Source organism: Brassica oleracea, chromosome C3, assembly GCF_000695525.1.
Source record: "Brassica oleracea var. oleracea cultivar TO1000 chromosome C3, BOL, whole genome shotgun sequence".
Classification (NCBI taxonomy): Eukaryota; Viridiplantae; Streptophyta; class Magnoliopsida; order Brassicales; family Brassicaceae; genus Brassica; species Brassica oleracea.
In genome coordinates this window covers 29,213,371-29,228,010 of record NC_027750.1, presented here as the reverse complement: position 1 = coordinate 29,228,010, position 14,640 = coordinate 29,213,371, and the positions used below count along the sequence as shown (strand labels likewise).

The 14,640-nt window shown below is 34.7% G+C and overlaps 2 protein-coding genes across 2 annotated transcripts; one reads left to right on the top strand and one right to left on the bottom strand.

Annotated features, from left to right (window-relative positions):
• Positions 1-4,178: 4,178 nt before the first annotated feature.
• On the top strand, positions 4,179-7,707 carry LOC106328802 (1-deoxy-D-xylulose-5-phosphate synthase, chloroplastic-like). The gene is made up of 10 exons (XM_013767320.1): positions 4,179-4,370; positions 4,798-4,923; positions 5,050-5,214; positions 5,291-5,441; positions 5,526-5,797; positions 5,882-6,143; positions 6,226-6,533; positions 6,631-6,912; positions 6,984-7,268; positions 7,358-7,707. The coding sequence occupies exons 1-10, from the start codon at positions 4,230-4,232 to the stop codon at positions 7,502-7,504; spliced, it is 2,139 nt and encodes a 712-aa protein (XP_013622774.1). The 5' UTR covers positions 4,179-4,229; the 3' UTR covers positions 7,505-7,707.
• Positions 7,708-7,935: 228 nt separating this feature from the next.
• On the bottom strand, positions 7,936-8,885 carry LOC106328803. Its single transcript, XM_013767321.1, has 3 exons — positions 8,821-8,885; positions 8,631-8,712; positions 7,936-8,515 (listed from the first exon to the last, which is right to left on the bottom strand). The coding sequence occupies exons 1-3, from the start codon at positions 8,851-8,853 to the stop codon at positions 8,217-8,219; spliced, it is 414 nt and encodes a 137-aa protein (XP_013622775.1). The 5' UTR covers positions 8,854-8,885; the 3' UTR covers positions 7,936-8,216.
• Positions 8,886-14,640: the final 5,755 nt, after the last annotated feature.

Below are 14,640 nucleotides of genomic sequence, written 5' to 3'. Positions count from 1 at the left end.
CGAGGAAATAGTTTTTCCTCGTAAAATACTCGTAAAGTTACATCCACTTTACGACGAAATATTTTTGTCGTTACGTTACGAGGAAATAACGATGACTTTAGTTTTTCACGTAAATTCGTCGTAAACTCGACGCAAATTTACGAGGATTGTTTTTCCTCGTTAATTTTCGTCGTTAACCATGTGTTTTCTTGTAGTGATTTAGCAATCAAAATTATTTTCTTAAAGCAATAAACAATAGTATTTGTGTTTTTCTAAACTGTACAATTGGTCATGAACATCACATATTTACCCATGCACCCATAATACAATGATGTTCAAATTCCGCATAAGTATTAATGTTTTCAATTTATAATTAATAAAAATAAATAATCAGAGGTCATTTGCTCAATTGGAAAGCACCATGACCATTGTGTCAGAGGTCCCCAGTTCGAATTACCGCTAGAACGAAACTAATATTTGTGTTGTGGTTTCGGGTCTGGAGGGATTAGGACTTAGGCTTGAACGTCCTAGTACTTAAAAAACATATAAATAACATCACCTTTTTAGTAAATAACTCTATAGTACACTAATGATTTCTATTAGTTTCATCAATAATTTGATTTCAAACATATATTTATAAAATTAACACACTTCATCTTTTTCACAAATTTTTATCAATGAAAATATTAAAATTAATCAAATGTGAATAGTTTCACCAATCAAATATTATTCCTTATATATTTTTTTAAAAAATCATATATATTAATGTATACTTAAAACATTAGTTATATTTACTGACTTTACAATCACCACATGACCTTTCCCTGTATTTTGGTCTCACCTGCACAGTATCGCGAATCACTTCCCGATAGGTCACCCATCCTTCCACTACTCCAGCTCAAGCACGCTTAACTCAGGAGTTCTAAACGGATGTGTGACAGAAAAGGTAGGTCAACTTCCGTGACATATATAGCCAAATCAATCATCTTAAGAATTTTCATATATCACAACTCGAGATGTTACAATTCACCTTCTCTCAAAGAACGAAACGTCTTCGTTGCGTCTCACGACAGGTCTCAAGACGCCTCTCGGGTCAGAACCGATATAGCTAATATGGTTCTGATACCACTTGTAACGTCCGGACCACCCACAACTAATGGGCCACTCACACGCCATGGACCTCAGGCTGGTTCTGCAGGGCACCGATCCTAGCTCTTCACATTTGAGCCCTCACTGACTTTTCCATGTGGGTGTCACCAATTAACATGCAGATCAATTGGTGACAACTCGTCATGTCGGAATTGTTGTTAAAAGGTAAGATTTTGGGTTCGAATAACGCCAAACGCATCAATAATTTATATGAGGGAGTCATATATGAAGGAGTCAGTGAAGGCTCACATGCGAAGAGTTAGGGTCAGTTCCCTGCAGTACCAACCTGGGATCGATGGAGCGAGGATAGCCCATTAGTTATGGGCAATTGGAGCGTTACACAAACATTATTCTACAACTTATTATATAAAAACCATATTTATCATGCTTAACACATGAACCACAATTGTATAGTATCACACTTTATTTTTTTACTGCTTATATTATCAAATCCACACTAACCATTTGAAAAACTATATTTGTAAAACATGACTAGCTAACACACATAAAATACATTCATTATATTTATAATCCGTTGCTTACGACGTATTTGAATATCCAAAAAAGAGAATGCATCTGTGATCTATGCCTACCCTTAAGAATTAGGTTAGACCTTTTCACGGATCCGGAATACATTCGGATTAATAAAAAAAAGTTTATAGTCACGAACTTACGTTACGTATGTACATGTTTGTGTAGGTGTGAAAGTAGAATGTCTTTTTCATACATCTATCTTAAACTTTGCTTTAAACTCTTGTGGTTGACCTTTCTAGCTAGTTTTTTCTTGTTGACCTTTCTACACTTGGAGAAAGAATGTGAAACATGCAGAACAGTCGGTCTACAAAAAGAAAAAAAAACATGCAGTCGGTATAGCTTAGTGTTATTTTAATGTAAAGAAAAATATCATACGTTTTTTTTTTTTTTTTTTGAACAAAAAATATCATACGTTTTTAGATGTTTTTTTTGTAACTCGACGTTTTTTAGATTTTTATAATGCCTAACTTGAACTTTTTATAATACTCATTTGAATAGTTATATGTAATACAATATTTTCATCTAAATTATTGTACTAATTAACTTATATAGTTAGGACAAATTAAGGAATAATTACGAATATACTATTAGCCACGATTGTTGGAATGACTTTTTGTTATTGGATTAGGCTGACAGGGTTTTTTTCCACAAGACCTTGATCCACATCTAATGGAAACGACGTTCTGTTATTTAGATAACTTTCTAACATGTAGCCTTGTAGTGAATCTGTGAATGTGCATCGTAAAGAAGATATTATTACAGCATGAGTTGTAAATTCTTACAAAACATATGGTTTACTTTTATTTATCTTGTCTATATAAAGGGCATTTTTACAACAAAAAGAATGCATAAAATTACATACAGAGCCGGTCCTACTCGTTTGGAAACTACAAGCAAAAAATAAATAAAAGGCCAAAAAAATTCATCAAGGAGGCTATGATACCCAGCCTCCATGCAGGCAAGGAGTCAGGGGGCGGATCCACCAAAAAAGGAGTGGTGGCAAGTGACACCACAAAAATCTTATAAAAAATTGGTTTATGCTGATATCATATATTAAATCAGCAGCTTAGTTGGTAGAATCCACCTAATGAACCCCCAAAAATCTAGATTTTATTCCTTCTGGACCCCATTTAACATTTATTATTTTACTTAAACAACATATTGAACCCACTAAAAATAAATGCCGGGTCCGCCGTTGCAAAGAGTACTTATGTGACAGCAATACCGCTGGACCAAAGCCACATATACGTAAAAATGTGGCCGATAAAATAGTTAATAATATGGCAGTAGGAAGCACATGCTTCCTCCATTTCGGTTCAGGGCCGGCATAGATTAAATATAAGATGCTATATATGCAGCTTCATATAAATATCTAGAACTGAAGTTTATTTTTGTTTATTTTAAAGTTGGAACATATATTTTAAACATGAAGTAAAACCAAACTATAATTTTTTAAGGAAATCTGGTAAAAACTAACAAAAGAACTCATGTATAATTCCAATAAGCATTTCTTTCATTTTACATTTTGACTAAGAATCTGGCTGGTTTAATTTAAATGTAGTGGTTGTGAACGCATCTAAATTTATGGAAACAATGATTGTGATTAAGTGATTCATACGACATATGCAATGATTAGAAATTAGTGTGTTTTTGAGATGTTAATGACTAATTAACTAGTATATGCAAAAATAATAATAATAAATTAATAATATTAACATAGTATATATTTAAAAAAATATCAAAAATATACTACTATAATAAAAATATATAAATTTAATATATATATATAATAATAATCAAATTTATTTTTATATTTTCGTTTATATGAAATCTGTAATCTTAATAAAGAAATTTTCTATTGTTTCTATACGCATACAGTGAATATCACATTTATTAATCCTTTTTATTTTTGAATGATAAATTATTTTAGTAATAGATAAAATCAGGTTTAGTTATTATTATTTAAGAATAAAGCCAGATTTCCTTACTTTAATTTTTTTGTGGGACAATGCAAGGAAAATGTATTAGAGTAATAGGTTAGTTAATTTGTCATTTTAGCCAAAATTCATTTTTATAAACAGATTTTTTTAAAAAAAAATCTTGCTTTTGTGAGAGGGACAAATTTTGTTGAAATAAAATGAAATGATAACTTTAAAATATAACCAAGTGTACATCAATAGTAATGGATTACAGACAAGGTGAACCAATCACAATCTCAATTGTAATGTTGAATACCATCATTTTTCTGTTTTAGACATTAATCAAAATATATACTTAAAAAATATAAATACGAAGTTAGCTTTTCTAGTATTTTGTTCCTCTCTCTTCCTTCTCTCTATTCAAGTCATTTCCTCTCCACAGTTGTTGCCACACCCACCACCATTAATCACCATCGTGACATGTGACATCTGCTAGTCAATAATTAGAATTAATTAATATCTTACTGCCATCATGAGAAGTAATATCTATTCCTATAAATTGGTGATAACTCTAATAATTGAAACTTATAGGCTTCACCTTTTGCTCTTCTCGTGTGTCTTTGAGCATAGCTTTGAGCATAGCTTCTCATGGCTCTCTCTGTATTTCGATTTCCTTCTTACTTGAGTAGAGAAACTTCAACAGATCATTGCAATACTACTTCTTTATCTTCTTCTCGATCTTTGGCTACATATTTTCCATCAATATGCCGCAGCAGTACCGTTTTTCCTGTAAGTTTGTCTTTTCACCAAAAAAAAAAGTTTGTCTTTTTCCTCCTTTTCACTTACTGATTATATACTATGTGCTTGCATTTAACGAAAATCCTTCAAATTATCAGCGAGAAACCACACTGGTTTCTATATTTATTTTTCGTTTGTTCATTTCAACAGTCTAAAAATGTTTAAATAAACAGATTGTTTGAATTTTGGGTCATAAGCTTTGTGGGAAATCTCGAGTATCCATTTTGTTAATCTGTGAACAGAAATATTTAGTTTAGTTTGAGAATTTTTTAAGAATGTTCGTTTTCAGTGGATAAATTTAAGATGAAATGTTTAAATGGACTTATGGACTATGCATCTTGTTTGTTTGGGATCCTATATATATATGTATATTGAAATTTGTTATAAATGACAAAAACCATTTTTGTGTTTTGTTCAGTCAAAAATAAGAACAACAGTAAATGGCTCACTTGTAAAGAAGGGTGACTATTATTCTACAAGACCACCAACTCCTTTGTTGGACACAATCAACCATCCAATCCACATGAAAAATTTGTCCATCAAGGTATAACTCGTAACCCTAAGCTTTGATCCATCAGATTACTCTCTCTCTAGACTTCTGTTTCAAGATAAATATGGAATAATGGTGTCATGGTTATGCTTATTGTTTTGGGAACTGGATATGATGTAGGAACTCAAAGCTCTTTCAGACGAGCTGAGGTCAGATGTTGTCTTCAATGTTTCAAAAACTGGAGGACATTTAGGTTCCAATCTTGGTGTTGTTGAGCTCACAGTGGCTCTGCATTACATCTTCAATACTCCTCAAGATAAGATTCTCTGGGATGTTGGTCATCAGGTTGGTTTATTTTGTTTGTGATGTTATATTCCATTTTAAGCTACACAAGTTCTCACTTTTTTTTCCTTTTTGACAGTCTTATCCTCACAAGATTCTAACGGGGAGAAGAGGAAAGATGAAGACACTGAGACAAACCAATGGCCTATCTGGTTTCACCAAGCGAGGAGAGAGTGAACATGATTCTTTTGGCACTGGACATAGTTCAACCACAATATCTGCAGGATTGGGTAAGGTTTTTTGGTTTTGGGATTCAATACGAGGGAATGTGATCACTTTCTGGCTACTTAGACTATGGCATGACTGTGTATTAGGGATGGCTGTGGGAAGGGACTTGAAGGGTAGGGACAACAACGTGGTTGCAGTTATAGGCGATGGTGCAATGACAGCTGGACAAGCTTATGAAGCCATGAACAATGCTGGCTATTTGGACTCTGACATGATTGTGATTCTCAATGACAACAAGCAAGTTTCTTTGCCAACTGCTAACTTGGATGGACCAACACCACCTGTTGGAGCTTTTAGCAGGGCTCTTAGTAAGTTGCAGTCTAAACGTCCTCTTAGGGAACTAAGAGAAGCTGCAAAGGTAAGTATTGTTGTCTTACAAGAAAATTGTTTGATAAACTTATTAAATTTTGTTGAAATGAAAAGTTTGATATGTTGTTTACAGGGGATGACAAAGAAAATTGGAGGATCAATGCACCGGCTTTCTCAGTATGCTCGTGGAATGATTAGTGGGGCTGGTTCAACACTATTTGAAGAACTTGGTTTCTACTATATTGGTCCAGTTGATGGACACAACATAGATGATTTGGTTTCAATTCTTAAAGAAGTAAAGAGCACTCGAACCTCAGGACCAGTTCTTATTCATGTCGTGACTGAGAAAGGTCATGGATATCATTATGCAGAGAGAGCACATGACAAGTATCACGGTAAAAATAATTTAATAAATAACATATTTTTCTTCTTGAAAAAAATTATTAGACTGATCTATCTTTTGTCATCTTGTTTCAGGAGTTGTGAAATTTGATCCAGAAACTGGTAAACAGTTCAAAAACATTTCTGAAACTAAGTCTTACACGACCTATTTTGCGGAGGCCTTGATTGCAGAAGCAGAGGCACATAAAGATGTTGTTGCCATTCATGCAGCCATGGGAGGTGGGACTGGGTTGAATCTCTTCCAACGCCGCTTCCCTACACGTTGTTTCGATGTCGGTATAGCAGAACAACATGCAGTTACTTTCGCTGCTGGTCTTGCATGTGAAGGTCTTAAGCCATTTTGTGCAATCTACTCGTCTTTCATGCAACGAGCTTATGACCAAGTACACTTTCTCATCTTTTCTTGGTATTTTTTCATTTTAAGAAATATATTTTCTTAGAACTTAAAATGGTATTGTTCTCTATGCTGGGTTTGTGTAGGTTGTACATGATGTTGATCTACAAAAACTACCTGTGAGATTTGCAATGGATAGAGCAGGACTTGTGGGAGCAGATGGTCCAACGCATTGTGGAGCATTTGATGTGACGTTTATGGCATGTCTTCCAAACATGATAGTGATGGCTCCATCTGATGAAGCAGAACTTTTTAACATGGTTGCAACCGCTGCAGCTATAGATGACCGTCCTTCTTGCTTTCGATATCCTAGAGGAAACGGTGTTGGTGTTTCACTTCCTCCTGGAAACAAAGGTGTCCCTCTTGAGGTATGTTCTACAGAAAAAATTATTACGAGTTTAAAACATTCATAATCATTATTCTTTTTAAATGGTTTCAGGTTGGAAATGGTAGGATACTCAGGGAAGGTGAGAGGGTAGCTCTATTAGGCTACGGATCAGCTGTTCAAAACTGTTTAGAGGCTTCTTCTATACTCGATAAACGAGGATTAAAGATGACTGTAGCAGATGCAAGATTTTGCAAGCCATTAGATATTGCTCTTATTCGAAACTTAGCTAAATCTCATGAGGTTCTGATCACGGTTGAAGAAGGTTCAATTGGAGGGTTTGGATCACATGTGGTACAGTTTCTAGCACTAGATGGTCTTCTTGACGGAAAGCTCAAGGTACATTACATTTTTCACATTTTATTTCATTTATATCTCTGTAGTCTCTAGTGTAATTTCTAGTTCAAATTATTTCTTTGTGACAATAGTGGAGACCAATGGTACTACCTGACCGGTATACTGAGCATGGATCACCACTAGACCAACTGGCTGAAGCTGGCCTCACGGCTTCTCACATTGCAGCCACCGTACTTAACTTAATTGGGACACCCAGAGAAACCTTGTATTGGAAGTAATCTGGTATCCAACAGAAGGGAAAAGTTCCCCACCAATTATCTAACATATTGTATAAAGTTCTTGTTCTTAAAAATTTCTCAGTAGGTTTTCTAATTTTCATAGTTTTTTTTTTCCTTGTTGATACCCACGTAAGAGCAACGATGGTAGTAGTTACCTTTAGGGTTTGAACAAAACGTAATAGGTAGGGGCATTTGTAACTGAATCAGTGGTCTGAACCAAACCTGAACCAAAAAACCCTAGTCTTTACCTGATCTGAATAGTATCAAAAAGTCATGTAGGACAGTATTTCAGGTATTATCCCAATCTGGTCTAAAGTGAATGAGTATCCATAAAAATTCGAAATCTTGATCTGAAATAGTACTTGAAATGGGAAGTAACTCAATTCATGTTTATTTTAGTCCAAAGTATTATTAACCAAATCCGAAACGAGTTTAAATCTAAAATGAGTCTTTAAGCAGAGTTATAAAACGTACCTGAACCCGGAGTATTACCAACGAAACCCAACCCAAACATATATAAACCTGAATGAGACCTAGGATATTGAATGCCCCTGGCCAGACTTTAACGTAATAGTCTTCTTGAAGCCATGAATTGGACCGGCTTTTGACATCCAACAAAGAAGTTAAAGTAAAAGAATACACTTTCTCCAAACCAATTCGTTCCATATTCTAAGAATGTTTTTGTGTGTGATTATTTATAGTTTCAACTTCGTTAAGAGATACAACATATGGATTTTGGATTCTCATCGCTAAACCACATAAACTTCTCTAACTCCCTATCATTATACCCAAGGACCTGCTCATCTCCTAAACCGATCAGTTCCATATCAATCACGAGAACGTTTTCGTCCTCGGCGTACTTACTAGATTCGTCATCTTTATCATCCTTCGCTACAATCTTCACTCTCTTGCCTGTCTTCTTCCTGAGTTTCTTCAACAACTTTTTTGGATCAAGCCTTCCCGTGACCACAACCTTGTGACCATTCATATCCGTCGTAAATGTTTCAACTCCTAATCATAGATCATCCAAAAGTTTTTCTTTTTTCTTTTACTAATAGATCATCCAAAAGTTGGAAATGTATGGATATATTGTGAAATATTTTTTTTAAACTGTGAAAGAGATTACCTTTGAATTTAGAGATAACTCTGGCGATTTTTCTCTCGCATTCGTTGCAATGCATCGATACGTTGAACTCGACATCCATAAACTGCATGAAAATTGAAAAAAAAAAACAGAATGAAGTATCTCGTGAGAGAATTCAATTGAAAGCAGAGGAATGAAAAAAACGATGGTGTGATAAAGTTTATGAACTTACTCTGACATTATCCTTTTTCTTCTCTTTCGTCATTGGTGAATGGAAGAAGTTCAGACAATAATTTATGTCGGAGAGACACGATATGTCCGTGCGTCAACACTGTATGTACTTTTGAATTTTGATGCAGCGGCGGTTAAGATTTGGGAAAGTAGTTATTGCCGGTTCATCTGGTTTGGTATTATTATTTCTTTGGAGTTGGCGAATGAAATAATTACTTAACCGAATGGAATAGTTAACCGCGTCCGAGACAAGGTACACAATTCAGAAGGAGACATGCATTAGAGTCTGAGACAAGACAAAAAGCTATGTTTGAAAAAAAAAAAATAGCAATCTCTTATTGGATAACAGTACCAACCTCTCATACTCCAGCTTTAGACTAACTATCCCATTCGGTAGTGTATGAAAAGGCTAAGAATCTGTACCAGTCCATGAACTGTCTTTACCAAACTAGTTATTGTGTTTACTTTAGGAGGTCACATAGTCAAACATAACATAAATACGGCATGATATAAATTAGATGAGCCACCTATCAAAAAGGGCATTTGGTCTAGTGGTATGATTCTCGCTTAGGGTGCAAGAGGTCCCAAGTTCAATTTTCGGAATACCCCTAATTTTTAATTACCCACTATTTCAAATATGGTTTGCATTATCGCTCACGACGCCGATAATGCTTCTTCAAGCAGACACCAAACATCTAAGTTTTTCTATTTATAGAAGGGAAAATCCAGACTGAAAATACACAGATATATATGTTCACATGTCGGATCCGTATATGATTCCTGAACGTGAAGTTGAATCTTAAGAAAGCTCTCGCATAAACTAAATTATCATCGTCAATGAACAAGTGGCTGGTAACCAAGCCTAGGGCCACCATACTGACTACATGATCTAAAGCTTTTAAAAATAAATGTGCCATTACAATTGTAGTACTATATCAAAACTAAAAGAAGAAAATTTTAAACTTTTAAATCAGAAGGAAAATTCTTCATTAAAACAAAATGCACAAACAATATATTTAAGTAGGGATACGAAAATTGTTTTCTTTTCTAACTTAACCATCGTAATTACATATAATTTTCAAAATTGTGGTCCATATTTTTGTTTCTAACTGATGTTAGAAGTTTTCAAGGCTCATAAGACAAATGTTGTAGTATAAATGATTGTCGAACCAGTTCTGAGGGATATTAAAGCACCGAGAATGCAATTACTTAATCTAAGTGCAACCAATGATTTAGATGGATTTTAAACTACTACTAATACTAGAAAGCAATTACAGAATGATACTTTCTTTACCAAGGGAAAAGAGAACTCTTGGGCATAGGGATTAGACCTTGGGTGATCAAGTATCTAACTAAGGATGGCATATGATCAATCAAACTATCGACCTTAAACCTAGACACAATTCTAAGCAAGCTCTATGTCTAGATGAATGCTCATTTGCTAACATATCTCAAATGTCAAATGTCTTTGGTTGAATAATGTGAAAGCAATCATTACTAACAAGTCTATTAGCTATCTTAGCGTATTTAACAACAAATGTCTTTGGCAAAGTATACTAAAAGTCTAGGAGAGTTGTCTCAGGCATTTCATCGAACACCTTTCGGGTGGGAAATGCCTATCGATCAACTTTTGAGTGGCCAACTCAGAAGATGCATTATGAATACTCTACTAGCAAGGAACAAGAATGATCTACACTAAAACATCCTAGAACTAACCTAATCACCCTTAATCTCCTTAACCCATGAATTCAAAAAGTGATTACTCACTAATCTCCATGATTCCGCTTAAACCCATGGTGGATTTAAGATTAATCATGTAGAGAAAATAGATAAGAAATCAACAAGAACACAAGATGAAAAGCAATCAAATCTGAATCAAAAAAAGTTTTACTAGTTGTTCTCTAGAAAAGAGATCCTTTTGCCTCCTGTGGCTTACAAAAAATACTTAACTTAGGTTTAGGCAATGTAAAACAACAAAACAAATGACCAAAAGGCCCCTGAAATAACATAAAAATCGTCCAAGCAAAACACGCGGAGCAACCTAGCATAGTCGTTCCCAGGAGGTCGCTCCCGACGCGTTACTTCGTGTCTCGCCTCGTCAAAACGCGAGCGACTTAAGCTGGTCGCTCTGGCTGGTCGCTCTGGCTGGGAGCGACCTTGGTAGGTCGCTCCAGGATGCTCGATTTTGGTGTCTCCGGACGAGAGGACGCGAGCGACCTTGGTGTGTCGCTCCAACAGGTCGCTCTGAACATCGGGAGCGACTTCGGCACGTCGCTCTGGGAGGTCGCTCCAGGGTCAAATCTGTGTGTCTCCGGACGTGAAAACACGAGCGACTTCGTGCAGTCGCTCTGGGAAAGTCGCTCCGGGATGTGGTGCACAGCGACTTCATGTAGTCGCTCCGGGAAGTCGCTCCAGGCAGTGCTCGTCCAAAGATCACTCTAATCACCTCCTTTGTGCTCCAAAAGCACCCAAATGTCTCCAGGAACTCCATGTGGAACTCCAATACCTAATAGAGACATATGTATGCAAAAAGCAACCTAGACATGGCTAAATCCTAATCTATATGATGAAAATGCACATGAATAAATTGATAAAACAATGTAAATATGCAAGATATCACTAACTTAGGGCATGATTAACTCCGGTCTCTTAGCTGAGGTTCTTAACTCATGATTTGACATTTTTTTGTTTTTTTTACACTTTTCATCTAAGAAACGGCTCTTATATCTCTTATTTAAGAAACGGTTCTTAGCTTTTCTTAGTTAAAATCTAAGAAAAGCTAAGAACCGTCTTTTAGCCGAAGCTAAGAACCCCAGTTAAAAGACTGGGGTTAATCATGGTCTAACGGTGGCCTAACACTTACGCGTCAGGAGCTTTTATAGAGGAACGGACAGCAAACTACACTTTATCTTGCAGAACCATATTTTGTGTGGATTTGATGTGTGGCCAAACTAGGTCTCATTCATAGATTGTTTTACCCAGGACGTCTTAAAAAATTTAATGACCTTAGGCGAAATATAAAATAAAAATCATTTTATAAATTTTTTCTTAATCTTTATTTATTAAATTTTCTTAAATTAAAGCAAAAAGTTGTGGTATTCAAAGAAAAAAATAGAGTTTTGCGTGTAAATTAGATTTTGTTAATGAAAAATTGAAAATTGTGCAAGATAATTTTTTTGTTCTTATGTATTTAAATTAGATTTAGTTAACCATTGACCTTCTATTATAATTTCACCAACTAATTGATATTTAACAAACAAAAATAGATTTTTTTAATTAGTAAAATAACACTATTTTTTTTGAACCTATGGATCCATGGTAATTGTCTATATTGCCATGGGTTAGAACCGGCACTGGTTTAACCTGTAAGGAAAGATTGACACAAAAAGACAGGCTCATGCAGCCTATGTTGCACGACTAAAAGGAAAGCCATGAGGGTAAAATCAACTCTTGGAGTGTGAACCACAGCTCTTCCCTATAAATAAAAAGAAATGAGAGGGAAAATAGAGTTCCAACTCCGCTCTTTTCATCTTTCAACAAACCTTCATAATGGTTAAAGCACTAACTAGCGGAGTTAGTAGTTCTTATCCACAGACGAATTTCCACATTCAATTCTACTCATTTTTTGAATATTTAACTCTCATTACAACGATCTTAATTTAAGCGTCACAGAGTTTTCCAGAATTTTTTTTTGTTTGTTTTGTATTCCTTAGGAGTTTTTTTTTTGTAATCCTTAAGAGTTTTTGTAAGAAGACAATCTAGCTTTTCATCCCCCAAATAAACACCTATCATTCATTCTCCAGTTATTTCTTTCATCACGTATACCTCCAATCCTAAATATTTTTGTCTTAATAATTTTAATTAAAAAAATCAACAAGGAGAAGACATTTGCTTTAGGGAGAATTTGCAAAATAGCTATGATTGGAGAAGAAATTAGATGCATGTCATTGATTTTGACATCATTAAGTAACTAACAATTATGCATCAAATGAGCCAGTTTTGACCTTCGCTTGTACAAGTAGCAGGTGAAGGATACGAGGTTAGATGACGTAGACAAATAGAGGTATGACTAATATTTAGTTTACATCTGAGAGAATATAAGAAACCACGAGTGTTCTATTCCACTTCGCCGAAATAATACATATCTCTAAACTCACCCATATACTCTAATACGAAACATTACCCTAACTCCAACCCCTATATACTAAACATTATCCCATCCCCACAAATCCGTAATGCTAAACCCTAAATCCTAATTAATAAAACCTAAACTCAAATACAAACCCTAAATGCAAATATAAGTTATAAACCCAAATAGAATGGAACAAAATAAATATAATGGTATATATTGGTGAAACTATGAAATGTCTATGATTTCATGGAAGAAGTTGATGCTGACCCCAACCATACCCCTTCATCTTCTAAATACTAAACCCTAAACCATATTCATTAAACCCTACACCCTATTCACTAAATCCTACACCCTATTCACTAAACTCTAAACCCAAATATAAACCATAAACCTAAATAGAATGGAACAAAATAAATATCATGGTATATATTGGTGAAATTTTGAAATATCTATGATTTCATGGAAGAAATTAAAGTTAATGCTGACCCCAACCATACCCCCTCACCTTCTAAATACTAAACCCTAAACCATATTCACTAAACTCTAAACCCAAATATAAACTCTAAACCCAAATAGAATGGAACAAAATAAATAGCATGGTATATATCGGTGAAATAATGAAATGTCTATGATTTCATGGAAGAAGTTAAAGCTGACCCCAACCATATCCCCTCACCTTCTAAATAATAAACCCTAAACTATATTCACTAAACCCTAAACCCAAATATAAACCATAAACCCAAATACCAAAGTCTAAAAAATTACATATATTATGTAAAATTAAATTAAATTATGTAATATTAAATTACACAGATCATAGTACAATATTTACTTGCTCAAAAACTATATTTCTAAACATTATAAAACACTCTTTAGTAATTATCAAATGGAATGGAACATGATAAAATAGAAGAGTAGCAGAATATATCGCATTTCATAACAGGAATAGAACAAACATAATACATATTGTTTTACATTTCTATTCCATATGCGAATAGAATAGAACAAAATAAACAGAAACTGTTCATCTTCTCCGATCAACTTAGGTCATCCACGGCGACAAAATATAGGTGTATCTCGCGACATCAGTAAATATAATACATATAACCGCATCAGAGCGACGGATTTTGTTGTTGATACAATAAATAGAAGAGAAGAACATACGGTGGTGACGCGATGATGGTGCCGTTTGTATAGATGGAGGTGATCGCCACTACATAAGTCTTTTCGGCAAGGGTCAGCGCAAATTGGGATGTGAATGTGAATCGGCGAAGGATTGTAATCAGAGAAAACGCAGTGGAGACAATATGGAGTGAAACTATTCAAAGAGGTGTGAATCTGGAAGGGACACGACATATTTTTGCAAAATAGTAATTATTGTTATGAAATAACTTATAATTTATAGTATCGGGAAATTTAAATAAGAGTAGAATTCAATACCCGTAGGAAGCAAATAACACTTAATATGAGAGAAAGAGTTTATTATAAGGAAGAAGAAGAAGATGTAATTGTGTACAAAAGAGTGAGATGAGTGATGGTATTTATAGTGAGCAACAATACATAAAATATCAAAGATGGTGCTTGATTTGGTAAATGAGTGGGTGATCATAGTGCTTGATGAGTAGATGATCATAGTGCTTGAGTTGGTAAAGGAGTGGAGGATCATTTCAAAGTTTATCTTATAACAGT

Coding starts and splice junctions, on each gene's coding strand:
- LOC106328802 (XM_013767320.1), top strand. CDS start 4,230: ATGGCTCTCTCTGTATTTCGATTTCCTTCTTACTTGAGTAGAGAAACT. Junction 5,442..5,525: donor CACAATATCTGCAGGATTGG/GTAAGGTTTTTT, acceptor ACTGTGTATTAG/GGATGGCTGTGGGAAGGGAC. Junction 6,144..6,225: donor AGCACATGACAAGTATCACG/GTAAAAATAATT, acceptor ATCTTGTTTCAG/GAGTTGTGAAATTTGATCCA.
- LOC106328803 (XM_013767321.1), bottom strand. CDS start 8,853: ATGACGAAAGAGAAGAAAAAGGATAATGTCAGA. Junction 8,713..8,820: donor AGAAAAAGGATAATGTCAGA/GTAAGTTCATAA, acceptor ATTTTCATGCAG/TTTATGGATGTCGAGTTCAA. Junction 8,516..8,630: donor AGTTATCTCTAAATTCAAAG/GTAATCTCTTTC, acceptor ATCTATGATTAG/GAGTTGAAACATTTACGACG.